Source organism: Erythrolamprus reginae, chromosome 3 (assembly GCF_031021105.1).
Source record: "Erythrolamprus reginae isolate rEryReg1 chromosome 3, rEryReg1.hap1, whole genome shotgun sequence".
Lineage (NCBI taxonomy): Eukaryota > Metazoa > Chordata > Lepidosauria > Squamata > Dipsadidae > Erythrolamprus > Erythrolamprus reginae.
The window spans coordinates 178,769,414-178,796,234 of NC_091952.1; the positions used below are offsets into that span (position 1 = coordinate 178,769,414).

At 42.0% G+C, this 26,821-nt stretch overlaps 1 protein-coding gene and 1 long non-coding RNA gene across 2 annotated transcripts in view; one reads left to right on the forward strand and one right to left on the reverse strand.

Moving 5' to 3' along the window:
* The first annotated feature begins 109 nt into the window (after positions 1 to 109).
* LOC139164773 (uncharacterized) lies at positions 110 to 21,147 on the forward strand. The gene is made up of 4 exons (XR_011558695.1): positions 110 to 336; positions 11,076 to 11,142; positions 12,267 to 12,310; positions 19,938 to 21,147. It is a non-coding gene; the product is annotated as an uncharacterized lncRNA (long non-coding RNA).
* Positions 16,161 to 26,821, reverse strand: part of GFOD1 (Gfo/Idh/MocA-like oxidoreductase domain containing 1) — a 56,870-nt gene continuing 46,209 nt past the window's right edge. Inside the window, exon 2 of the mRNA XM_070747270.1 lies at positions 16,161 to 21,064. Within this exon, the coding sequence (XP_070603371.1) occupies positions 20,145 to 21,064 (920 nt within the window). The 3' untranslated portion in view covers positions 16,161 to 20,144. The remainder of the gene's footprint in view (positions 21,065 to 26,821) is intronic.

A 26,821-nucleotide genomic window follows, 5' to 3' on the forward strand; every position in this document is an offset into this window, starting at 1 on the left:
CGAATCTCAGTGTCTCTCTGCCAAAAAACGACGGGGGTGAGGGCGGGGTGTTTTCTTGGTGGCGTTGTTTGTTTTATATTCGGACATCTTATTGCCGGAGTATAGGTAATCGTCGATTTAAGGATTACAACTGAGCCCCAAATTTTTGTTGCTAAGTGAAACATTGGTTCCGTGAATTTTGACCAGTTTTTCCAATCTTTTCTGCTACCGATATTCAGTGAATCCCTGTAGTTGTTAAAAGTTGGGAACATGGTTGTTAAGTGAATTTGCTTGTAACAAAGTTCCCAAAAGATGATCACGTCATCCCAGGAACACCGCAACAAGTCATAAGTACAGGTCAGTTGCCAAGCATCCAAATTTTGATCACATTACCATGACTATGCTGCAATGGTCATAAGTGTGAAAAAGGTCATAAATCACTTTTTTCAATGCCTTTGTAACTTTGAACGGTCACTAAATGAACTGTTGTAAATCGAGGGCCACCTGTATCAAGCTGGTGCAACCTAGTAAAACATCTTCTGCAGTCCAGGTAGTCCTCGATCTATGACGACAATTGAGTCTAAAATTTCTGTTATATTGTTAGACATTTGTTAAGTGAATTTTTCCTCCTTTTACAATTTTTCTTCCTACAGTTGTTAAGCAGTTAAGTTAGTGACATTTATTAAGTCATCATCTCATCATCATCATCATCATTATTATTATTATGTCAATACAACACAGCAAACGAGATCACTATGCTGGATTTTGTATTTCATCACCAGTCGGGCGCTTCCCAAGCACCTAGGACTGCGTGATGTAACGGCGAATTATGTGTGCTGATCCCAGTAAATCGGCCTTTTGAAATTGACAGATGGAGATTTTGTCAATTCCTATGGTTTTCAAATGTCCGCTGAGATCCTTTGGCACTGCGCCCAGCGTGCCAAGTACCACTGGGACCACTTTCACTGACTTATGCCAGAGTCGTTGCAGCTCAATTTTTAGATCTTTGTATTTCACTAATTTCTCTAGCTGCTTCTCCTCAATTCTGCTCCTGGGATTGCGATGTCGATGATCCATACTTCATTATTATGCATCATTATCCATTATTATTATTATTATTATTATTATTATTATTATTATTATTAATTAGATTTGTATGCCGCCCTTCTCCAAAGACTCGGGGCGGCTCACAGAATACAATATAAACAATGCATAACAAATCTAAGAATTATAAAGTAAAACCCCAATATGTTAAAATCAGTCAACCAATTCAGACATAACCACACTTCACATTTGGTAGATGGGGTAGGGGCCTTGATCTAATTGCCCCATGCCTGGTGAGTCTTAAGACTTGCGAAAGGCGAGGAGGGTGAGGGAAGTGCAAATCTCTGAAGGGAGCTGGTTCCAGAGGGCCGGGGCCGCCACAGAGAAGGCTCTTCCCCTAGGCCCCGCCTGATGGCATTGTCTGGCTAACGGGACCCGGAGAAGCCCAACTCTGGGACCTTACCGGCCGCTGGGATTCATGCGTTAATCTGACTTCTCAATTTACTGTCAGAAGGTCACAAAAGGTGGTCACATGACCCTGGGACACTAATAAATATGAGCCAGTTGCCAAAGAGAGGGATCTTGGAGTCCTAGTGGAAAACCATTTAAATATGAGCCAGCAGTGTACAGCAGCTGCCAAAAAAGCCAACACAGTTCTAGGCTGCATTAACAAAGGGATAGAATCAAGATCACGTGAAGTGTTAATACCACTTTATAAGGCCTTGGTAAGGTCTCACTTGGAAAACTGCATTCAGTTTTCGTCGCCACGATGCCAAAAGGATGTTGAGACTCTAGAAAGAGTGTAGACAACAGCAACAAAGATGATTAGGGGACTGGAGGCTAAAACATATGAAGAACGATTGCAGGAACTAGGCATGGCTGGTCTAATGAAAAGAAGGACCAGGGGAGACATGATAGTAGTGTTCCAATATCTCAGGGGCTGCCACAAAGAAGGAGTCAAAACTATTCTCCAAAGCATCTGTCTACAATAAATATGCAGAAATAGTTGTGTAATAGGCTGTGAGCACAATAAGAAATTTGCTACACAAATGTCCAATGTTTTTAGAAACATAGAAGATTGATGGCAGAAAAAGACCTCATGATCCATCTAGTCTGCCCTTATACTATTTTTTGTATTTTATCTTAGGATCGATATATGTTTATCCCAGGCATGTTTAAATCCAGTTACTGTGGATTTACCAACCACGTCTGCTGGAAGTTTGTTCCAAGGATCTACTACTCTTTCAGTAAAATAATATTTTCTCATGTTGCTTTTGATCTTTCCCCCAACTAACTTCAGATTGTGTCCCCTTGTTCTTGTGTTCACTTTCCTATTAAAAACACTTCCCTCCTGAACCTTATTTAACCCTTTGACGTATTTAAATGTTTCGATCATGTCCCCCCTTTTCCTTCTGTCCTTCAGACTAAAATGTCTTTGTTCTGTGTGTTATGTATATATGTTTATAAATAAAACTGTATACAGTAATAAAAAAACTAAACAAAAGCACCTGAGGGTAGAACAAGTAGCAATGGGTGGAAACTAAACAAGGAAAGAAGCAACCTAGAAGTAAGGAGAAATTTCCTGACAGTTAGAACAACTAATCAGTGAGAACAGCTTGCCTCCAGAAGGTGTGAATGCTCCAACACTTTTTATATTGGGGGGAGGATTACTCAGCTGCATTCCTCACTTTTTATTGCTGCAATTTACTACAGGAGCAGGAGATGGCAGCCTTAAACTAGCTGTTCTTAAGAGCACCTGTTAGAAGTCCTGTAGGTAAGTGGCATAGTTGGTTCTGTGCATTTTATATCCTATTTAGGAAAACAAATTTTATTGGTGTCATGAGGTCCATGGGCCAGGATTTAACAAAGCCTGCTGAGACACACCTACGAGCTTGGGCATGTTTATAGAGTTGTAAAACATGGGTAGGGTAGGAGAGAAAAGGCGTGTCTTCATTTTGTAAGCATTTAGAGAGAAAGACAGTACAGGTAATCTTCGACTTACTACCATAATTGAGCCCAACACTTGCATTGCTAAGGGAAGCAGTTTTTAAGTGAATTTTGACCCATTTTACAACTTTTCTTGGCAGAGTTGTTAAGTAAATCACTGCAGGTGTTGAGTTAGTGACCTGGTCACTAAATGAGCTGTTGCAAATTAAGGTATTAAGGGAATCTGACTTCTGCATTGACTTTGCCTGTCAGAAGGACTCCCTCTGGACAGTCTACTCACAGTCACTGACTTATCACCTCAAGGTTCGACTACTGCAATGCTCTCTACGTGGGGCTACCTTTGAAGAGTGTTCAGAAACTGCAAATTGTGCAGAACGCAGCTGTGTGAGCAGTTATGGGCCTGCCTAGGCATTCCCATGTTTCTCTAACACTCCGCAGTCTGTACTGGCTGCCAATTGGTTTCCGGACTCAATTCAATGTGTTGGTTATGACCTATAAAGCCCTACATGTCATCGGGCCAGATTACTCGCGGGATCACCTCTTGCTGCATGAATCCCAGCCACTGGTTAGGTCCCATAGAGTCGTCCTTCTCCAGGTCCCATCAACTCCACAATGTCACGTGGCAGGACCTAGGGGAAGGGCCTTCTCTGTGGGGGCCCTGGCCTTCTGCAACCAGCTCCCCCTGGAGATTCATACTGCCCTCCTCGCCTTTTGTAAGAGTCTTAAGACTCATTTATGTCACCAGGCTTGGGCCGATTAGATCTTAGCCCCTGGCCAATGAATGATTGTATGGTTGTTGTATGAATGGGTGTGATTGATTTTAATATAGCTAGGAATTTTAAATAATTATGCAATTTTTAATTTAATTGGATTGATTTTCATTGTAACTTCCTGTTTTTTATGTGTTGTAAGCTGCCTCGAGTCTTCAGAGGAGCGGCATTGAAATCCAATAAATAAATAGAGAAAGAAAGGAAAGAAAGAAAAATAAAGAAAGATAGATCACCCTGAAACACGCCAATTGTCATAAATGTGAACCAATTGCCAAGTGTCTGAATTTGATTGTGGAGATGCGGTAGCAGTCGTTAAGTGTGGAAAACAGTCATAAGTCACTTTTTTCAGTGCCAATGTAGCATTGAGTTAAATGAACTGTTGTAAATCAAGGACTACCAAGAAATGTTAGGTCCACTCTTTGGATATACAATTTAATATCCAAAGTATTTGGATCTTAATTTATTTATTTATTTTATTTATTTATTTATTGGATTTGTATGCTGCCCCTCTCAGTAGACTCGGGGCGGCTAACAACAGTAATAAAAACAGCGTATAACAATCCAATATTAAAACAGTTAAAAACCCTTATTATAAAACCAAACATACATACAGACATACCATACTTAAAATTGTAAAGGCCTAGGGGGAAAGAGTATCTCAATTCTCATTATGTTCTTGACAGTAAAATTCCCAGATTTGGATTTTCTAAGTATTTTAGTCTGAGAATGCAATGGCAAATTAAGAGTAATCAATACTACTTAGCACTTCATTTGATTAAAACTAGAGACACTTAGTTCCGCATTTTCAAAGTTACTGTCAATATTTTAGTCTATGTTAGTATTAACACAGAGATACAGAATGGTTGTGTATTTATAGGTAGCTACATACACAAAAGCTTATACTGAAGATAAATTTGTTCAGACACATCTATCTTTAAACATGGGCAGAGATCTGCCTGCAGGAGAATTCAGTTCAAATAGACCAGAAATGACTGTGGCTTTTTTCCAACATCAAATCCCAATAATGGAAATGGGAAAAATTAGTAGAAATGCCACCGTTCTTCAGACCTCAGGGCATATTTTTTAAACCAAATGCTGAAACCTGCCTGTTCAGCCACTGGCATAAATCAGTTCCTTCCTATTAATTGGAGTGAGGTTGGGAGAAGTAAGGCATAGAGAAAACAAAATATAAAACTTTCTCTTTTGTTTCTAAAGTTGGAGCGTTTCCAATGTGAAGGAAATCATTCTCTTGCTGCTTTTATGCTTTCATAGAAGCATAGAAGACTGACGGCAGAAAAAGACCTCATGGTCCATCTAGTCTGCTCTTATACTATTTTTTGTATTTTATCTTAGGATGGATATATGTTTATCCCAGGCATATTTCAATTCAGTTACTGTGGATTTACCAACCACGTCTGCTGGAAGTTTGTTCCAAGGATCTACTACTCTTTCAGTAAAATAATATTTTCTCATGTTGCTTTTGATCTTTCCCCCAACTAACTTCAGATTGTGTCCCCTTGTTCTTGTGTTCACTTTCCTATTAAAAACACTTCCCTCCTGGACCTTATTTAACCCTTCGACATATTTAAATGTTTCGATCATGCCACCCCCCTTTCCCTTCTGTCCTCCAGACTATACAGACTGAGTTCATTAAGTCTTTCCTGATACATTTAATGCTTAAGACCTTCCACCATTCTTGTAGCCCGTCTTTGGACCCGTTCAATTTTGTCAATATCTTTTTGTAGGTGAGGTCTGCAGAACTGAACACAGTATTATTCCAAATGTGGTCTCACCAGCGCTCTATAAAGTGGGATCACAATCTCCCACTTCCTGCTTGTTATACCTCTAGCTATGCAGCCAAGCATCCTACTTGCTTTTCCTACCGCCCGACCACACTGCTCACCCATTTTGAGACTGTCAGAAATCACTACCCCTAAATCCTTCTCTTCTGAAGTTTTTGCTAACACAGAACTGCCAATACAATACTCAGATTGAGGATTCCTTTTCCCCAAGTGCATTATTTTACATTTGGAAACATTAAACTGCAGTTTCCATTGCTTTGACCATTTATCTAGTAAAGCTAAATCATTTACCATAATACAGACACCTCCAGGAATATCAACCCTATTGCACACTTTAGAGTCATCGGCAAATAGGCAAACCTTCCCTACCAAACCTTCCCCTATGTCACTCACAAACATATTAAAAATAATAGGACCCAGAACAGACCCTTGTGGGTGTACAACCTACAGGGTGTACGCACAAGATGCAGTGCTCTATATTGTTCTATCTATCGGCTATCTCCATGACAGTGGCACTGTTGCAGATAATGTCAGAATACCAGACTTTGCTTTAGATCCCTTGGCTGTTTGCATGTTCACCCATTTTGAGACTGTCAGAAATCACGACCCCTAAATCCTTCTCTTCTGAAGTTTTTGCTAACACAGAACTGCCAATACAATACTCAGATTGAGGATTCCTTTTCCCCAAGCGTATTATTTTACATTTGGAAACATTAAACTGCAATTTCCATTGCTTTGACCATGCTTTCATCCCTGGGGCTGTAGTTATCAAACAAAGCTGAACAGTGGGAGGTATAAAATGGGTAGAAGTATTTCTTCATGTTTTATATAATAATTATATGGAATTTGGCTAACTCAGTATGTGGTTACAAAGGGGGACATATAAATATATGAATCAGTCAATCAATGGCTACTAGTTCTACCACGTTCCTGCAGTTTATGCATATTCATTTGTATTTAAGAGGCAGATGCCCTTCAAACATAGCTTCTCCTGGTAGGGAATTTTTTTGCCTTTATCCCCAAATCAGGAACAGCCACATGGAGGATCAAAAATAAAGAAATCACGGTGAGGCTGTGATTAAAGCTCTGCCACTTTTTATATTCCCATCGTCTGTGGTGCATGTAAAAAAGGAGGACTGATTGCATAAGCCTAATTGCGGTCTTGAATTATACATCTGATGTTTCTGAGATGTTAATAAAAGTCAAAGCTGCTTTCAGGAGGAGAGAAGAAATGACAATCAAATCTTGGTTGTCATTATCTTCCATTAACTGCTCTAGACTTTATTGCAGGTTTTTTTTTATAGCCACATATTTTAGCAAATGTTTCCAGTTTGATGAAATCTTTCTTAATTTTGTATCAAAAGCAGGTATGCGTAACTGTTTATGGACAATTGAAAGCTGAATTCCTGTCTTAAGACACTGCAGTTTTTAAACTGTGTCATCTCAGGGACCGCCTTCTGCCGCACGAATCCCAGCGACCAGTTAGGTCCCACAGAGTTGGCCTTCTCCAGGTCCCATCGACTAAACAATGTCGTTTGGCGGGACCCAGGGGAAGAGCCTTCTCTGTGGCGGCCCCGGCCCTCTGGAACCAACTCCCCCCAGAGATTAGAATTGCCCCCACCCTCCTCGCCTTTTGTAAGCTCCTTAAAACCCACCTCTGCCGTCAGGCATGGGGGAATTGAGATATTCTTTCCCCCTAGGCCTCTACAATTTATGCATGGTATGTTTGTATGTATGTTTGGTTTTATAAATAAGGGTTTTTTAGTTGTTTTAGTATTGGATTGTTACATGCTGTTTTTATCACTGTTGTTAGCCGCCCTGAGTCTATGGAGAGGGGTGGCATACAAATCCAATAAATAGATAGATAGATAGATAGATAGATAGATAGATAGATAGATAGATAGATAGATAGATAGATAGATAGATAGATAGATAGATAGATACCGTGTTTCCCCTTTTGGGGGCTTTTTACCCCCAAAAGCCCCACTACGTCTTACTTTCGGGGTATGTCTTACATTGGAAAAAAATTGAAAGGGTCCTTTCAGCGGCGCAGCAGCGAGGAGGCGAAGATTGGGGTTTCCCCTTTGCGTGGGCGGCGGGGAAGACCCAGGGAAGGTTTCTTCGGCCGCCCAGCAGCTGATCTGCTCGGCAGCGCGGCAGCAGCCCTGGCGGCGGTTCCCTCGGCAGCGCGGTGGCAGGGAGAGGCTTGCGGCCGCCGAGCAGGTGGGAGAGCTCGGCGGCAAGGCACAAAGGATTTCCCTCGGTGCACGCGTGGAGCCGCAGACGCGTGTCGGGGAAGCGTGTGTCTGGAGGGGAGGAGCCGCTCTGCGCAGTTGGGCAGCCCCACCTGCCTGCCGGAAAGGAGGCGGGCGAAGAAGGGCGCAGCTCCGGCCGCTCGCCTCGGAGCCGGTCGGCCTCGCTGGCCGCTTGCAGCCGAGCCTCGGCAGGACTCGGTTGCTGGGATGAGCGCCTTCGCTGCAAGCCGCCGCCCGCTCGGCTCGCTTCGGACCAGCGCCGTCAAAGCGAAGGACGGGGCATTCTTAAAAGAAAGAGGTCGGAGCGGGCAAAGTCAGAATTGCAAATAAGTTGACCGCGCTAAAAAGAGAGCTGAGGAGAGCCGTTCTTTGCCTGCCCTCCCTCCCCTGCCCTCCCTCGCTCCATTCCCCGCCAGCAACTCCTCTGCAAACCCACCTCTACATCCTCGCTCTGCAAGTGCCGAGACAGGCAGACCACATTGCAAAGGCTGCCTCTCCTGCCGCCGCTGCTATTGCTAATGCCCGGGGCTGTAAGCAAAACCCGGACCGGACTCACACAAACAGGCTCCCATTCGGCTTGCCTGATTCCTCCTCCGTTTCTCCCGCATGCAGCTCGCGCTTTCTCTGCCCTGGTCTTTAGCGCTCCGACGACGACTATCCCTCACTCTCTCTCTCTCTCTCTCTCTCTCTCTCTCTCTCTCTCTCTCAAAGAAAAGCCTTAATTTCATAGCCATCGGTTCATCGGCCTTCCGAGGCTGGAGTTCGTCCTTTTGGGGGATTACGATCGCTTAATCCAAACCACCGCCGCTATCCCCCCCCCCCGCGCGATTCTTTGCACCTTCTTCCCAACGTTATATCTGCGGTTCAGCCTCCTTCCCCGTCGAGAGAATTCCGATAGCAATACTAAGTTCTTTCCCTTTAAACACAAGCATAAGCACGCGACCCAAAGTAGAGATGCAAAACTTTGACGCGCTAGTTGCGGGAGGTTAGAGTAGCTGGGCTGTTATTGCACCATGTTCAGCGTTCGTCGGTCCAGTTAGACAGGTGGGGCTGCCCAACTGCGCAGAGCGGCTCCTCCCCTCCAGACACATGCTTCCCCGACACGCGTCTGCGGCTCCACGTGTGCACCGAGGGAAATCCTTTGTGCCTTGCCGCCGAGCTCTCCCACCTGCTCGGTGGCCGCAAGCCTCTCCCTGCCACTGCGCAGGGCTGCTGCTGTGCTGCCGAGCAGATCAGCTGCTGGGCGGCCGAAGAAACCTTCCCTGGGTCTTCCCGACGTCATCGGGCTCCCCCCCCGTGTTTCCCCGAAAGTAAGACATATGTCTTACTTTCGGGGTACGGCTTATATTAGCCGACTCCCCTGAAACCCCCGATACGTCTTACAATCGGGGGTGTCTTACTATCGGGGAAACACGATAGATAGATAGATAGATAGATAGATAGATAGATAGATAGATAGATAGATAGATAGATAGATAGATAGATAGATAGATAGATAGATAGAATAAGGTATGACCATTTTATCACAATTGCACAAATCACCATGAGCTGCGGGCTAGATGGGTCATATACTAGACACCCCCACCCCCAGTTTAGTGAAGCGGGGAGTCGTAATACTTCATGTGATGACATGACAATGCAAGTTTGACAACCCCGCCATAGACGTTAAGCTTCACCAATTAAGATTTTTTGCTGGAAACCAGCTGACAGGGATACAAATCACAACCACATGATTGGAAAACGATAAAACCATAATGCACGGTCATAAATGCGAGCCAGTTGCCGAGCGCTCAGATTGGGATTGTTTACCTTCTCCGCTTGGCCGAACCTGGTTGATCCCCAAGGTTCTGCCCCCAACCATTCACAGATGCCTTTTCTCCTTGGCTGAAACAGCCCTAGCTCTTCGACCCAGCTCCTGCATCCCGGCCCCTCCCATCACAACCCCTTTGTGACAGCCCTAGCGCAGAACAGGCCCAAAAGCACGTTCATCCTGGGCTTTTTGGGTACATGGGACATTTCATCCAAGGAGAAAAGGCAGCGATGAATGGTTGTGGGAGGAACCCTGGGGACCAACCAGATGCGGCCAAGTGGATGGATTGTGATCATGTGACCGAGGGGGAGATGTAGTTTTGTGCAAAGACAAGGAGTAAATCACTTTTAGCAAGACTCTCATAGCTTTGAAACATCATTAAACGAACAGTCATAAATTGAGGACTGTATTGTGGCATTCCCACTTTCTCACTAGGGTTCTGAAATTCAAGTTGCTGTTAAATCCAAAAGTCCCTTGGTTTTTTTACCAGTTATTTTCAGCATTGCCTATCCTGCAAGTTTATTGCAATATGCCCATGTTACACCAACACTCCGCAGTCTACATTGGTTGCCGATCAGTTTCCGGTCACAATTCAAAGTGTTGGTTATGACCTATAAAGCCCTTCATGGCACCAGACCAGATTATCTCAGGGACCGCCTTCTGCCGCACAAATCCCAGCGACCATTTAGGTCCCACAGAGTGGGTCTTCTCCAGGTCCCGTCAACTAAACAATGTCGCTTGGCGGGCCCCAGGGGAAGAGCCTTCCCTGTGGCAGCCCTGGCCCTCTGGAACCAACTGCCCCCAGAGATTAGAATTGCCCCCACCCTCCTTCCCTTTCGTAAGCTTCTTAAAACCCACCTCTGCCGCCAGGCATGGGGGAACTGAGATACTCTTTCCCCCTAGGCCTTTACAATTTTATGCATGGTATGTCTGTCTGTATGTTTGGTTTTATAATAAGGGTTTTAAACTGTTTTAATATTGGATTGTTTATATGCTGTTTTTATTACTGTTGTTAGTCACCCCGAGTCTACGGAGAGGGGCGGCATACAAATCCAATAAATAAATAAAGGGGAAAGGCATGATAGCTGGGCAATCTAAGTTATCTCTTCTTTGCTGTAGAGGTGGAGGCCATGTGGAAGTTGTGTGCAGCAAACTGCCTACCTCAAATGGGCCTCTCATGTCTAAATGATCTCACCCAGTTCACATACCGGTAGCCAGGATGATTTTGGACATTATCCCTGGCTGGTACGTGATCTCATCTATATTGTATCAACAGGATGTTCTTAAGGATTTGTGGGGAGAATTCACCAATGAAAATGCTGTTGTTCTTAAAATGACTCTCAAGAACGATCTCTTTTCAAAGATTCATTTCTGACAGGAACGTTAGCGAATACTGATACTGTTAACAACTATACGCGAGTTAGAGAGAGAGCAGAATATAGTGTCTCTCTTATTTATACTCTTACAGCCCAGCAACAAGGAACTTGACAAGGATACAATTCTGGCGCCAAACCCCAGCATCCAATCGGAACAAGGTATGCAAATTTTCAACTTTGTGTAATCTACCCAGTAACTCTGCTCATACTGAACAGTTCTTTTCTATCTTTTGCTGCTTGGAAAACTGTATAAAAAGCAATAAACACTGAGAAGGCAGTCAGACATTTTAGCATCCTGCAATGACTTGTCCCCAGTGATGAATTACCAAAATTTTTACTACCACACTGTGGGCGTGGCTTATGCATTTTGTTTCAACATCTTTCAGTGCAAATTGGGTGCTCTGGGGTGGAGCTCCAAATTTTGCTACCGGAACTGCGTTCCTGACCGTCCCGTAGGAACCCATCACTGCTTGTCCCTAATTCCATCACTTTGCCAAATCTAAAAAAATGCCTTAGGGATGTTGTGAGTGGATGAAGTAGGTCCATCTTGGTACCCGAGGCCAGTGTTCACAAACACTGATTATGGTAATGTCTGACTCAGAGGAGGAGGGGGACCCGGAGACCCTATTAGGCATCACCTTCTGCCGCACGAATCCCAGCGACCAGTTAGTTCCCACAGAGTGGGTCTTCTCCGGGTCCGGTCAACTAAACAATGTTGCTTGGCGGGACCCGGGGAAGCGCCTTCTCTTTGGCAGCCCCGGCCCTCTGGAACCAACTCCCCCCAGAGATTAGAATTGCCCCCACCCTCCTTGCCTTTCGTAAGCTTCTTAAAACCCACCTCTGCCGCCAGGCATGGGGGAATTGAGATGCTCTTTCCCCCTAGGCCTTTACAATTTTATGCATGGTATGTCTGTATGTATGTTTGGTTTTATAATAAGGGTTTTTAACTGTTTTAATATTGGATTGTTATATGCTGTTTTTATTGCTGTTGTTAGCCGCCCCGAGTCTACGGAGAGGGGCGGCATACAAATCCAATAAATAAAATAAATCAATAAAATAAAAATTAGATGCCAGGGTCAGAAGGTCATGAAGCAGATGGGAATATCTTTATGGAAAAAGTTCTAGAAGGTGAATCTATCGAACAAAGTCTAGACAGTGAATAGACAGTATATGTGAGGATTTATGGGTAAAGAGGCTTGGAGTTTCAATGTTTGTAATGGTGGAAGTCCTAGGTCCGGGGTTCCAGAAATGCCTTGCTGACAAACTGCTGTTACCCTTTTAAGGTCATCGTTCAAAGATGCAGCTGCCGAGGAAAACCTGAAGATTGGTGAGTGTGTGTGTAAAATGACATTAGAGCACTGAAGAATGTCTAAATTGGATTTGGCTCTTGGCCACAGCAATTCCTTATCTATTAGCCAATTTGACCTGGAATGCTGACAACATGGACGAAAAATACTGACCTTGTTTTGTACAAATCATTCTTAAATATAGTTTTGTTTTTGGTTTGAATTTCTGTGAGTGGGTTCTTCATTGTTTCAATCTGAGTAGACCCAAGCAGAACAAGGAGAATAGATGGCAAAGAGAAAACGCGTTCTGCTTTATTGCCTGAATATAGGTATTATGAAGGCTGAAGACAATTAAGCCTTCGTTTATCTGATAATTTGAGATAGGGTATGTCTATTAAATCCAAATTTGCATTATTTCTAGATTTGTAGCATTTAATGGACACAAATGGGATAATCTATAGTAAAACCTGAGTTAATGGACAGCCCTCTATTTAACAGACATTAGGAGTGGTATATAAATCAACACCAAACTTGATTAACTGTCTGATCTGTTCGTAGCAGCTGATGTATAAATGCACTTTTTGAACGTTCTCCTACCCCCCTGCGAGCAATCCTACAAACCCAAGTGAAAACATCTTAGCAAAAAGAAAGCTCTTGTCCCATTTGCTATACTGATTTTTAAAAGCCTTTTTTGCACTGTAACAACATTTACTTGCTGCATTACTTAATCAATACTGTAACAGCCCAGCTGTATTTCCAGCACTTGTTTTTATGACATTTTTCCCTAGGGCTCCATTGAAACTTAATGAGCTCTTACTTCAAATATAAATGCAGGCCTTGAATTAACATGGACAGAGATCAGATACAAACATCTGTTCTGGGATATTGTAGGAAAAAGGAGACCCCAAGTTTAGGTTATCCTTTCTCAATATCCTGCATTCATTCATTCATGCATGTGGTCTTGGGACATGTTCCTAATGATCGGAGAAGCAGCCCACTCAGACACATCATGTGCTGCTCTGCACAAGACAAGCTTCAATGCAACACATAATTCTGGGCAGCAAGCATTATGAGCATGTACCAATAATAAAGTGATCAGATTATAACCTAGGTAAAGTGGGACACCATTACCGGGGGGTGGAATGGGATTGGGGGGGGCTACTGCCTGGACGGGGGGAACAACGCAGTGGGGTAGCAAAAATGGAGCTCCACCCCAGAGCACCCAATTTGCACTGAGAGATGTTGAAAGAAAATGCAGGGCGTCTTGCATAAGCCACGGCCACAGTGTGGTAGTAAAAATTTTGGTAGCCCTTCACTGGACGGCACGGATGACTTTTGTACATCTGTGTGAAGAAGCCTGCCGGCTATTTCTGGGGGGAAGAAATATAAGAAAGGACCCTTACAGCAGAAGCCACCTTGGGAACCCAGAAGGGCAGCAGAAGGAAAGATCCAAAACAATCCAAAGAGAAAACCAAAGAAACGGGCTAAGGGATGTTTTGAAATCTGTAGGATTGCTCGTCCTTTAAAAAAAAAAAAAAGCCTTAATGGCAGCCATTTCCAACTGCCGGAGCAAACATGGGAAGGTGACTGCGGGCGGGGGGTCAAAAAAGAGGGATGGTCAATGACGGGGGTCATGGCGGTTACCATAAAATGTGTGGACTTCAGCCGCCATTTTGTTCTCCCTGCTGTGAGCCCTAAAGAGAAGGCAGGAGGGAGCGACATCCGGCCTACAAATCCCAGAATTCCTTGCTGAAGATGCTGAGGGGGCACTTTGGGAAGCGTAGATGTGGCGGGTTTGGGATGAAGGGACAGTTTATTATAATGGCGCTGAGCTGGTAAGGTAAGGTGACCAAACGTCCCATTTTTTAAAAAATTAGAACTTTTTAAAAACAATGCGGGACAAATTGCTCAAAAGCAGGACTGCCCCACCAAAAGTGGGACGTCTGGTCACCTTAACCAATAAAGCACTGGAGGACTAAGCCAGTTCTTTCTCAAATAATGGGGCACGCCCCCCTGAGAGTGCACGGTGTGATCTCTCTAGATCGATTCCCTTGGACAGGAAGCGTTTTCCATTTCATGCTGCTCCGAGTCCGGAATAGAAGGTAGCCAGGTGTGCATTGGTGTATAGCAGTGATGACTAACCTTTTGGTCATAGCGTGCTGAACCCCCCATATGCACTCTATGTATATGCACATGACCCCCTGCGCCTCCACCCCTGCACATGCAAGCATGATCCCCACATGTGTGTATGACTCCCTCCCTGCCCCCCTGTGCATGCAATGCACATCTCCCACATGTCCAATCATGGGCTTCCCAAGGTATGCCCATGTTACACCAACACTCCGCAGTCTGCATTGGTTGCCGATCAATTTCCGGTCACAATTCAAAATGTTGGTTTTGACCTATAAAGCCCTTCATGGCATCGGGCCAGAATATCTCCGGGACCGCCTTCTGCCGCATGAATCCCAGCGACCAGTTAGGTCCCACAGAGTTGGCCTTCTCTGGGTCCCATCGACTAAACAATGTCATTTGGCGGGTCCCAGGGGAAGAGCCTTCTCTGTGGTGGCCCCGACCCTCTGGAACCAGCTCCCCCCTGAGATTAGAACTGCCCCCACCCTCCTTGCCTTTCATAAACTCCTTAAAACCCACCTCTGCCGTCAGGCATGGGGGAACTGAGATAACTTCCCCAGACCTATACTGTTTATGTATGGTATGTTGTGTGCATGTTTTTTTTAATTATGGATTTTTAGTTTTAATTATTAGATTTGTATTATATATTGTTTTCTATTACTGTTGTGAGCCACCCTGAGTCTACGGAGAGGGGCGGCATACAAATGTAATGAATGAATGAATGAATGAATAAATGAATAAATAAATAAATAAATAAATAAATATGTCCTGCCCTCCATGCAGTGGTGGGCTACAGGTACACAGTATCAGTAGCAAAATTTCAATGTTTTTTCTTTTTTTTCCCTTCTGGGCTCTGGGTGTTTTTCCTATCACAGTAAATGAGGTTGAATGTGCATAATTTTAGAAGAACTGTGCGTGCATGTGTGTACATACACTTTATATAGTAGATAATCAGAGGTAGGCTTGTTTGCTTTTTGCACTCGAGGAAAAAAAGGTTTGCCATCATAGCTCTAGGCCAGTGATGGTGAACCTATGGCACGGGTGCCACAGATCGCATGCGGTGCCATATCTGCTGGCACGCAAGCTGTTGCACTAGCTCAGCTCCAACGTGCATGTATGTGCCAGCCAGCTAATTTTTGGCTCACACAGAGGCTCTGGGAGGGCGTTTTTGGCTTCCCCCCGGCTGCAGAGAAGCCATTGGAGCCTGGGAAGGGTGAAACACAAGCCTACTGGGCCCACCAGAAGTTGGGAAACAGGCCCTTTCTGGCCTCCAGTGGGCCTCCAGGGGGTGGGGGAAGCTGTTTTCGCCCTCCCCAGGCATTGAATTATGGATGTGGTTACTCATACATATATGATAGCATGCGCACACGCTCATTCGGCACCCAAGGAAAAAAGGTTCACCATCACTGCTCTAGGCTATGGAAGAAGAACACACAACTAAAAGGAATGACTTGCAGCTGGAACCCAGTCTCTTTTATGTTTTTATTCAGCATTTCAATTCTTTTTATTCTGATTATCAAATATGTATGAACAGCAGGAAGCCTGGTTTAAAGCAGCACATATATGCCAAGGACCGATTATATCTAACTACATTTCCCAAACAATGAAAGACTAGCGCGTAAACATTGCACAGAAGTTGTATGGATTTTATTGTAGCTGAGAAACATCAAAGGCTGCTTTCTATTTTAAAAAAAACAACAGCCAGGTTGTTAAAAACTGGGGACATTCTCCACATCTGTTCTTTATATGCGATAATCCCGCTTTCTTTTCTTTTTTTTGCTTTCTAACCTCTTGAGGTATAAAATATAGAATCTGTTTTTAATCACATTTTTATTGTTTGATAAATAACTTTTTAAAATATTTGCTACACACAAAATGCCCATGCAACTATATATATATATAGCAACTATATATATATATATATTCAAGCTCTATATAATATATATGTTTGTAAAACACAATAAATATATATATTAAATACAGCAATAAATGTACACTTGTATGTTTAAAGTTAAAAAAAAGAGCAAAATATCATTCTAGAACCAGATCAAGTGAACTGCAATCAATCATGGAAATGCTATTTTTAAGAAGATTTATAGAGCTAAGTACCTCTCTGTCTCCCTCTGTCATTTTCAGTGCTCTTACAGAGAAGGACAGCAGAATGACACAAAACAAAAATTGACTAAATCTGTCTTGGATAAAACAAAATAACAAAATGTCCCCAGTAAGACTTCCATCCTTTTATTATTTAAATTAATGTGGGGGGGGGCCTGCAAATCAGAGAATAAATCATTCTTCAAGGATTGTTCAAATGGAGACCAAGAATACAGCAAAAGCAATTGGAGAATTTTTACTAGTCTTATAGCAGCCATCTGGTACCCTTCCAACTGTGTTAGGTCTACAACTGCAAAATTGCAGAGCCAACATTTACTGGGATAATGAGCCCTGTAGTTTCAACGTATCCCAAGAACATGAAGTTGGAAAAGGTTTGTCTAGTATCAAATGTCACCCAATAACAATTGACACTTTTCCAATGCTTCGTGCATTTTGCTCTTTTAAAATTATTTTTTTCTATCCAGTATTTGATCCTGTGTGTAAAACTTTGAACAGGGATGGAGGGACAGTGGTGATAATTTAAAGAAAGCGATGCCATTACATTCTAATTTTTCTTAGTGCAAACATATTCCTACCCACCCACCTGATATTTCAATTGGAGTTTTAGATCTAGGAGAGAAGGAAAAGTAAGAGAGGTTATATTACTGACCCTTGCAGAGATCCTTTATTAAAAGATGCTCTATCAATCCACATACAGACACAAGTGAAACACCTTAGCAGGCAGCAGAGATTACTCATGATGCTGTCAAGATGTCCCAATAACAGATACTCCTTTAAATAACCCCCCAACATTAAGCTATATAAGGCAAGCTCGAGTACATATAAATTCCATGACAGAACAGGATTCTTTTGTTTCTACTATTTCTCATCTGACTTTATACAAAATGGGCTCTATACAGTTCCTGAAATTAATGCAGTTCTCTCAGTTAAACATGCAAAGTGCTAAATCGAACCCTACCGACCAAGTATAATCCAGCTTTTCATAAATCTTTAGTTCCTGACTTCAGGCAATTTAATAACTTCTAGTGAAGATCGGTTGCCAGACAAATACAAATTATGATATAAACCAAGAGTGGGCAATTTGTGGCTTGTGGCCAGATTCAGTTCCCACAGTGTTGCTAAGAAAATTATTATTTTCATCAGTGCAACTTGTCCTTTTAATGCAATATTCCCCTAAAATAGATATTTAACCGCCCCCCAACCTTTCCCTTCTCCAATACATAGTAACACAAAAAAAAAAACCAGTCCCATCCTCACAGGCAATACCATTACTTTATAAACAATATCCTGTGGGCCTTCAGCAACCCCAAAGCCAAAATTCTGTGCATTCCCCACCGAAAGGGTATAGTGTCATTTTAAGCCAGCGCAACTCTCAGGATTCTTAATAGTAAATGTTTGTGAGGATGAAGATATTGCAGACAAACTGAGACTTGCTTAAGAGGATTGTTGATTAAATTTATCCAGGAGGGTTTGCAGATGGCACCCCAGAACAGAGAATAAAAAAGTACTGGTAGGTAGGTAGGTAGATAGACAGACAGACAGACAGACAGATAGGATAGATAGATAGATGATAGACAGACAGACAGACAGACATGAGAGAGAGAGAGAGATGATAGATGGAAAAAAACTTTTTTTCTTTCACAACTTGTAGAATCACTCAAAAGACCAGAAGACACTTGTTCAGGATGAGACTTGCCACTGTTATTTCTAAAAGCAAATTACCGTAAAGAGATGTGACCAAGATCACATCTATCATGGTTATCACAATTTCAAAATCTCTCTTCAGGAAATCAATTAACCTATACTGTACTCTGCTACTTAGGAGAGAAAGGAGAGAAAATATATAAGAGTGCCAACAAGCGGGGTAGGGGAGAGGTTACCAGATCAAATTTCTACCATTTTGGGCTGTCATTGGCTCAGTTCACCCATCAAAGACAATTCCTGAGTTTTGATCTTGGTCTAGGGCTGTAGGTAGTTATGGATCAAATGGCTTCTTTCTTTTTTTTTGTCTAGTGAGCACTGGCAACTTTTGCTAGAAGGAAGTATGCAGGATAATTTCAGTTCTAGGGATAAAGTAACAGTCCCAAGTAATACCTCCAATATTTATTTGAATTTTTCAAAGTGGAGGAAAAGAAACATTAACAGTTAATTGTGTTGGGAATTTTCATAACGAAGATCCCAGAGAATGATCTGTTAGGGAGCAACAGGGCAAAAGGCACTCCTGTTGTCATTATGATATGGATTAGATACTCAAACAATATTGCAATAAAACTGCCAGGCATACCAGATATGCTTCCACAACAAGAACAAACTGTCAAACATACAAAAATGATCAGTCGCCATATCTCACCTGACCTTTAGTTATTTTTTCTTCCACTTAAGCTAGGGCTTTCCTTACTGGGGGAGGCATTATTTTGCTTTGTGTAGGTTTTGCCTAAAACACATGAGATTTGGCTCCACGCTATGTTTTGCTGACTATCTCCCTATGTTCCCCCTGGCGTAAGATTTAAATATATAATTCCAGATTAGGAACTAGTAACCTTGCAATTGCTTGCGAACGAACATATTACACTATATCATTTTGCAACTAAATCTACTTTGTCAGACACACTACTTGATGCCTCTAACCAAAAAAATAAGGCCCAATCCATGAAAATTTGTGCATTTTAAGTTATCATAGTAGTTATGCTTGGTTTTCGCTCTGAAACAAAGCAAAAAATATCACCCTGGAATTTACCAAGAATCAAAGTTCATAAAACATTATGGGGCTATCCTAAAACTAATTTATGCTTAATTCTATTTTTATATAGATTTTTGTGCTTTGAATCAAAGCTTACTGAGCCGGTGGGCTTGGAACCTGAAGTGGAACATACTATGAATTTGGAACAATATGAATTTATTTATTTATTTATTTATTTATTACTTAGATTTCTATGATACCCTTCTCCGCAGACTCAAGGCGGTTTACAACTGGAATGGGGGGGGGGGGGAGAAACCTACTTATTCAAGTTATATTCCACAGAAAAGGAAAAATAACGCCAAAACATTATATATGTTAGCTATGAAAACCAATCTACCAAATTCTTTTGACATCAGAGAACATATTCATGCCAAATGTTCTTACTGTATCATTTAACTAATACAATGGGTTATTTAACCAATTAACAACAGAGACGCATGCTTTTATCAGTGGAGCTCTTAGAAGCTATGGGTAAGTCTGTGCAATCTACATAGGCTTCCGATTCAAGCATCTTTATGGCCTGCTGTTTTTGGTTTTTTTCTTGTAACACCAACTGGACCTTCTTGAATCTTTTTTTTTTTTGACAGTAAACACAATTGAATCAGTTGTGCCCCCCAACAGATTACGTTTTACCTTCCTATTATTTGGTAAAAAGCTAACACACATTTTTTTTCCTTCCTAAGGATCTGCAACTCCAATGTGCCACGGGCATTTCCAATGCATCTACTATTTCAGCACCAACTAGGCAATGTGGCTTTAGCAACAAATATTGTTTCCTTAAACTGTTTCCCTTTTCCAGGCCTGAGATGTGCAGTCATATTTCTGTGGGGGAAAAGCTGAATCGATTCACTTCCTCCCACCACCACCATCCCAAGAGTCAAGACAAAAATCTAGCAGTACAGAGACATCCTGCTCCGCCTCATAGCCTCACTGATCAAGTAAGCAGGACTCAGTTCTGGTTCTTCAGTCATAATCACAATGTTCTGCCATTCACCCAGTTGGTTAGACCTTTTAATGGTGTCCACCACACACAAAGCATAGAGACAATCATCAAAAGTGGCAGCCATTGTGAGTGGCCGACCGTCCCAGGTTCGTCGGTCGTCTTGATCTTCAAATGCCTCCCTGACGGCTTGTACCATCTTTATGGTGCCCCGGAGGTACGGAGATGGGATGTCGCTGAAGGCCTTCTCCGGTAACAAGGCATTGCTGACTGGGGCAGAATCCTTCAAGAGGAGCTCTTTCTGCGGAGAGTTGTTGCTTTGTCCGTACAAATCAGTGCCGACTGCAATTAGCCGCCCGCTTGATCCAATCACCACAATGTCTTGTTTAAATTCTCCCGGCATGTTGAAATTAAGGGTAACAGTGCAGCACACCCCGCCTTCTAAGACCATTTGAAACGTACAGAAGTCGTCGCTCGTAATCTGACGTATTCCCTTAATGTGGTCCGTCTGTTTCACAAAGGTCTTAAGGAGCCCGTGAACTTTCACGGCTTTCTGACTGGTGAGGAAAGTCAGGAGATCAATGATGTAGGTACCCACAGAATGCAACCCACCACCTCCCATCAGATCGTCGCAGCTCCAGTTGTACTTCTTCCCCAGAAGGCTCCCGCTGTGAACCTGAACCTCACACACAAGCAGTTCTCCCACATAGCCCTCTTGGATCAGCTGCTTCATCCTCACGAAGGCAGGCAGGAAACGGAGAACGTTGCCCATGATGCTCATAAGCTTGGGGTAATAGTGGGCAGCTGTCATCATCCGAAAGGCATCCAACGGAGTGGCTGTACGATCACAAATGACATTCTTCCCAATCCCTGTTAGGTATAAAGAAAAGAAAAATATAGCCGAGTTTAGGATATGCGGTGGCACAAAGTAGAAATCAATAAAAAATTAAAAATAATACAATATTTTTAAATGCAATTTCAGGCAGGCACGACAAACTTTCTTCCCCTTTTTGCTTCACTTATAATTAACATGAATTTGAAGGGTCTCAGTTGGCAAAAGTTTTCCGTTCAGTCTGAAGAAGGGAAATTCTGCAAATATACATTATCCTATATTGATGCTTGTAACTCTTCATTTTGTATTTAAATTTTATATTAACATGTATTCTCATACTCAGCTGCATCACTTATAAACGAAATCTGAGCTTAACAGAATTTCTTCCATTTTCTACCTTTATGGCCTAAAATTATATTTTATACTGGATTATAATCTCAAATGACAAAACAATACCATTGAAAACTGAGATTAAGAACTGATTGCTTTCCAGGGTACTTCATTTTTCCATCCTATCCTTTTAAAACTTACAATTTAGTGATTGGCATATTTGGAACAGCTTTGGGAGCAGCATCCAAAACTTTTCGCACGGCTGCCCTATTTCCGATCATGTATATACTGATGAATTACAACTCTCAACAGTCTCAATCAGTGTGGACCATAACAAAGGATGAAAGAATTGCAGTTCAGTAATATCTGAAAGGTCACATGCTATGCATTCATGTTAGCCCTTAAGCCTTAGCTTATGCAGCTCTAGCCTGATAAGTTGATTGCATTGTCTGATAACTACACAGTGGAACTGGCAGCCACTATAGATGGGTGAACAGGAACAGAAGAACTAAATCTAAAGTTTGTGAATAAAAACATATATAAAATTTTTAAAATTATAGCCTAAATTGAACTAAAATAAAAGAAAAAAAGGGAGGAAAAAAGAAAGTAGAAGAAAAAAGTAGAAGAAAAAAGGAGTTTACATTTGTATTGTGAATAATCATCATCTACTACAATATAACTACTAGATACTAGTATATTTGAAATAGTATAACAGTAAAGTTATCTCTTTTTCTTTGTAACCCACTAGATACCGGTATATATGTTCTTAAATACTTTAGATGTGTTTCTATCTATCACCTTATAATTGATATTTTTAAGTACCGGTATTTTATAGACGGTGTTAAACAACGACAAGATCTTTTCTTTTCACTTTTTTTTCTTTTAAATATGAAGATGTCTTCTACTTTGAGCGGAGCCACTGTACCTCCACTAAGTGCTGCATGTTATGTATGTCATGTCTGTCTAGGCAATTTAATATAAATATTTAAAAAAATAAAAATAAATAAAGTTTGTGAATAAATACAGCGTAATGTGGTTTCACACCTGTAGCTCACATGGATGAGTTCTAGTACAGCCCTCTCCACCCTCAGACCTTCCACCTCCCCAATTCCACCTCTCCAATTCTCTATCACCACTGAACGATGGTCCTAAAACTTGCTGTGGGGTTGCTGCCAGCCCCCCTATTAGGTGTCTTCTCATGGAATTGCGCAGTAATAGCAGTCTTTGTCATCATCCAGAAAAGGAAGAAGATAAAATAGTCAGAAACACAGGGATATCATGAGGTATACAGAACACACCGGGAGGGGGGGAGGGAAACTCCCCCTTTATATTTACGGCAACCGATCATTGTGTAGATTGCCTCAAATCAACTGTAACTGTGTTCTGGTCTATTGTACACTTTACTATTCCAGCTATTAAATTCAATATCCTAACAGTTTGTAAAAGAGAACGTGCAGAAATTCAGCTGGATCTCATCCATTTTTCTTAAAAACCACTGATTCCCCAAATTTCAGAAAGATACATTTGACATCATAAGATAAAATACCTCCGGGACCGCTTTCTGCCGCATGAATCCCAGCGACCGATTAGGTCCCACAGAGTTGGCGGAACCCAGGGAAAGAGCCTTCTCTATGGTGGCCCCGACCCTCTGGAATCAACTCCCCTTAGAGATCAGGACCGCCCCTACCCTCCTTGCCTTTCGCAAACTCCTAAAAAACCCACCTTTGCCGCCAGGCATGGGGAAATTGATTCCCCTTGGCCACTCCGTTTTATGTATGGTTTGTTTGGGTTGCATTAATGTTTTTAATCAAGGGCTTTTTTAACTGTTCTGCTTTTTTAATCATTGGATTTGTATTTTGTGTTCCTGCTGTGAGCCGCTCCGAGTCTTCGGAGAGGGGCGGCATACAAAACTAATAACTAATTAACTGAATGAATGAATGAATGAATGAATGAATGAATAAATAAATAAATAAATAAATAAATAATAAATAAATAAATAAATAAAAGCAATGCTACCATTGTTACTTAAAATGACAGAGTTGTGGAGAGAGAGTAACAACTGAAAGAGCCTAGAACAGTGATGGCGAATCTATGACACGGGCGCCACAGGTGGCACGCAGAGCCATATCTGCTGACACCTGAGCCGTTGCCCTAGCTCAGCTCCAAAGTGCATGTATATGCCGGCCACCTGATTTTTGGCTCACACAGAGGTTCTAGGAGGGCGTTTTTGGCTTCAAGAGAGCCTCTGGGGGGATGAGGAAGGACGCTTTCACACTTCCCCTGGCTCCAAGGAAGCCTTTGGAGGCTGGGGAGGGCGAAACACGAGCCTACTGGGCCCACCAGAAGTTGGGAAACAGGCCGTTTCTGGCCTCCAGAGGGCCTCCAGGGGGGTGGGGGAAGCTGTTTTTGCCCTTCCCAGGCATTGAATTATGGGTGTGGGCACTCACCTGTGTGCAATAGCGTGCACACACACACATTCAGAACCCATGGGAAAAAAGATTCTCCATCACTTGCCTAGAAGAATACCAAAACCCACATGCCATTATAACCTCAATTTGCAAGCATAGAATGCTGAACTCCAGTCTCTTGGCTTTGTGAGAAGCATTTTTCAGCACTTCAAGGGGGTTGAACTGTCACCACCCATTCGATTAACAAATGACTACTCAAACAGAGTCACAGCAGATGCTCAGCTCATGCTTTGTTGCACTGTGTAATCATGCATATATTTGGGGAGTTTAGCTATCACTCTTAAAGTAGTTGCATGGGCAGTCTGCGGATCTCGGAGGATCAGCAGAATTACGATATTTGAATTCTCCCATCTTTAATGGGTAGGATGCTGTTGCTTATGTAGCAAAAATGGTAGCGTCTAGGTCCAAGAGAGCAATATCAGCAAACTTGGAAAACCCTGAGATGTGCAAGAAATCAAAATTGTAATCTTCATTTGAATCTCATGTCTGGGGATACGGAAGAGCCCTATAAGAGCTGAGCATGTTCAAAGGCAGGGAATACATGGTATGTTTGTGTGTTTGTTTACTTTTAATAATGGGGTTTTTAGTGTTTTTAAATTATTAGATTTGTTCTTACACTGTTCTTGTTATTGTTGTGAGCCGCCCCGAGTCTACGGAGAGGGGCGGCATACAAATCTAATAAATAATAATAATAATAATAATAATAATAATAATAATAATAATAATAACCTACAACTGGGATGGGGTTGAGTTGACCCATAAAATAAAAGCAGATTTGAAACAGAATTGCTGAAACGTCAAGTAGAAGCACTTTCCACTACAACATTTGATCACTACCGGTAAGTATGAATGGAAATTTCACACTAAGGATTAAACTTCTTTAAAATGTGTCTTTCTATCTGAACACACAAAGGTTTGAAAATGCAGAAGAGGATCAACTGGAATTACAGGGAAAAGAGCACATGTAGAAAATAAATTTGTGTTTTTCTTCTGCAGCTGAAGTTCGGGGGGGGGGGGGGAAATCTCACCTCTGAAGCTGATATTTATTTGTCCAGGGGGAAGCATTTGAAATTCCCTTATATTTTCCTGTAACTTGCGATCACGTTAAGGCACGGTTGTAGATGACGTCATACCAAACAGCTAAGCCATAGAGAAATATCAGTAATTGAGGAAGCAAGTTGTTGCCAGTTATGCTCATTTTTGCTTGACTCTGCGAGACAGCGCGATCCCTTTTTTTAACATGATTTTTCCCTGACTTTTAAACATTTTAATACAGTTTGTTTTTCCCCTCCTAATTTATTCCATTTTTTTCACAAATTTGTTTGTTTGTTTGTTTATTCAATTTTTATGCCGCCCTTCTTACAGATATTACAACATGTTAGCAATAGCACTTTTTAACAGAGCCAGCATATTGCCCCCACCATCCGGGTCCTCATTTTACCCACCTGAGAAGGATGAAAAGCTGAGTTAACTTTGAACCGGTGATGAGATGTGAACCGCTGACCTGCAGATCTAGCAGTCAGCTTCAGTGGCCTGCAGTACAGTACTCTACCTGCTGTGCCATCCCGGCTCTATTCCCTGATAATTCAAATTCACTGATAATTCCCTTATATTTCCCGAACCACCAATTTCCCTGATAATTCCCTGATTTCCCTGTTTTCCAGGTTTGCTGGATACCCTGTTATTTGTATAGGAAGAAAATTCTTCATTTATGGTTGATTTCTACCACAATAGATGGGATGGTGATACAGACAATACACAGAAATACAGAGTAAGCAAGGCTGTTTTTTTAGAGAAAAATATTTAGTCAGAAGTAACGTAATTTCTTCAAGCTTTCTATGGGAGAGACTAAAATACAGTGGTACCTCTACTTAAGAACTTAATTCGTTCCATGACCAGGTTCTTAAGTAGAAACATTCTTAAGAAGAAGCAATGTTTTTCCCTTAGGAATCAATGTAAAAGCAAATAATGCACGCAAACCCATTAGGAAAGAAATAAAAACTCGAAATTTGGGTTGGAGGAGGAGGAGGAAGAAGAGGAGGAGGAGGAGGAGGACAGTCACTGCAAAAGGAAGAAAATAAGGTGAGGAGAATCAAAAAAATCCAAAACTTTATGGCTTTAAAAAAAAAAGAGGGACTCTGAGGCAGCGAGGAGGAGTATGCGCCTCCAATACACTGCCTCCTATACACTGGCTGCTGATGCTGCTACCTGCTGCCTCTTCCTTTCCATGCTACAGGGCTCCCCTCACAAACATACATTTGATTATTTAGCTACTGTTAGAGAGTACAGTATTCTGAGGCCACAACAAACAGAGCTTTGGGCGTGCTTCAGCCTCCTTCCACTCAATCTCCCTTGGAAGTGTGTGGGTCACTGGCATCTGAGAGTGAAACCTTTTTACAATAATTCATTTACTGCTAAATTAATTTCGCTAAAGAAATAACAATTATATTGCACCCTTCTGTACATTACACACCTGCATGTGGTGTTAGCATTTCAACTGGAATAAAAATTAAAAGTGAATCTGAACCCTTTTTAAGAGCTAGCATGCTGGATTTTTCAAGGGCTACCTGATATTTTAGTTTTTCTGAAGTACTGGAAAATCATTTGTGTCCTCAGGATCACCTGAGTAGTGCTCCTGGTTCTTGTAATTTGCATTTTTTTTTCCTTTTCTCTGGAAATCCATTCTTCTTGCCACACCATTCAAAGGGTGTTCATTTCAAATTTTGTAGCTAAAAGTCTGCAGAGATTCTCAATCACCCAGATCATGGTTGTCCTAAGGGTGCTTTTTTCAAAAAGGTAACTGGACTTTCTTGTTTTTTTTTTCTTTTGAAGATGTCATACTTAGATGCATACTTTATCATGGTTTTCGTACGTTCATGCCACATTGGGCGAAAAAAACAAGACCTAGACACATTAAAGACGATATTTAAGTCACATTGGATAGGGAAATTTATTATGTCATATTCACCTCGAGTGCTCTCTCTGTCTGTCCTCTAT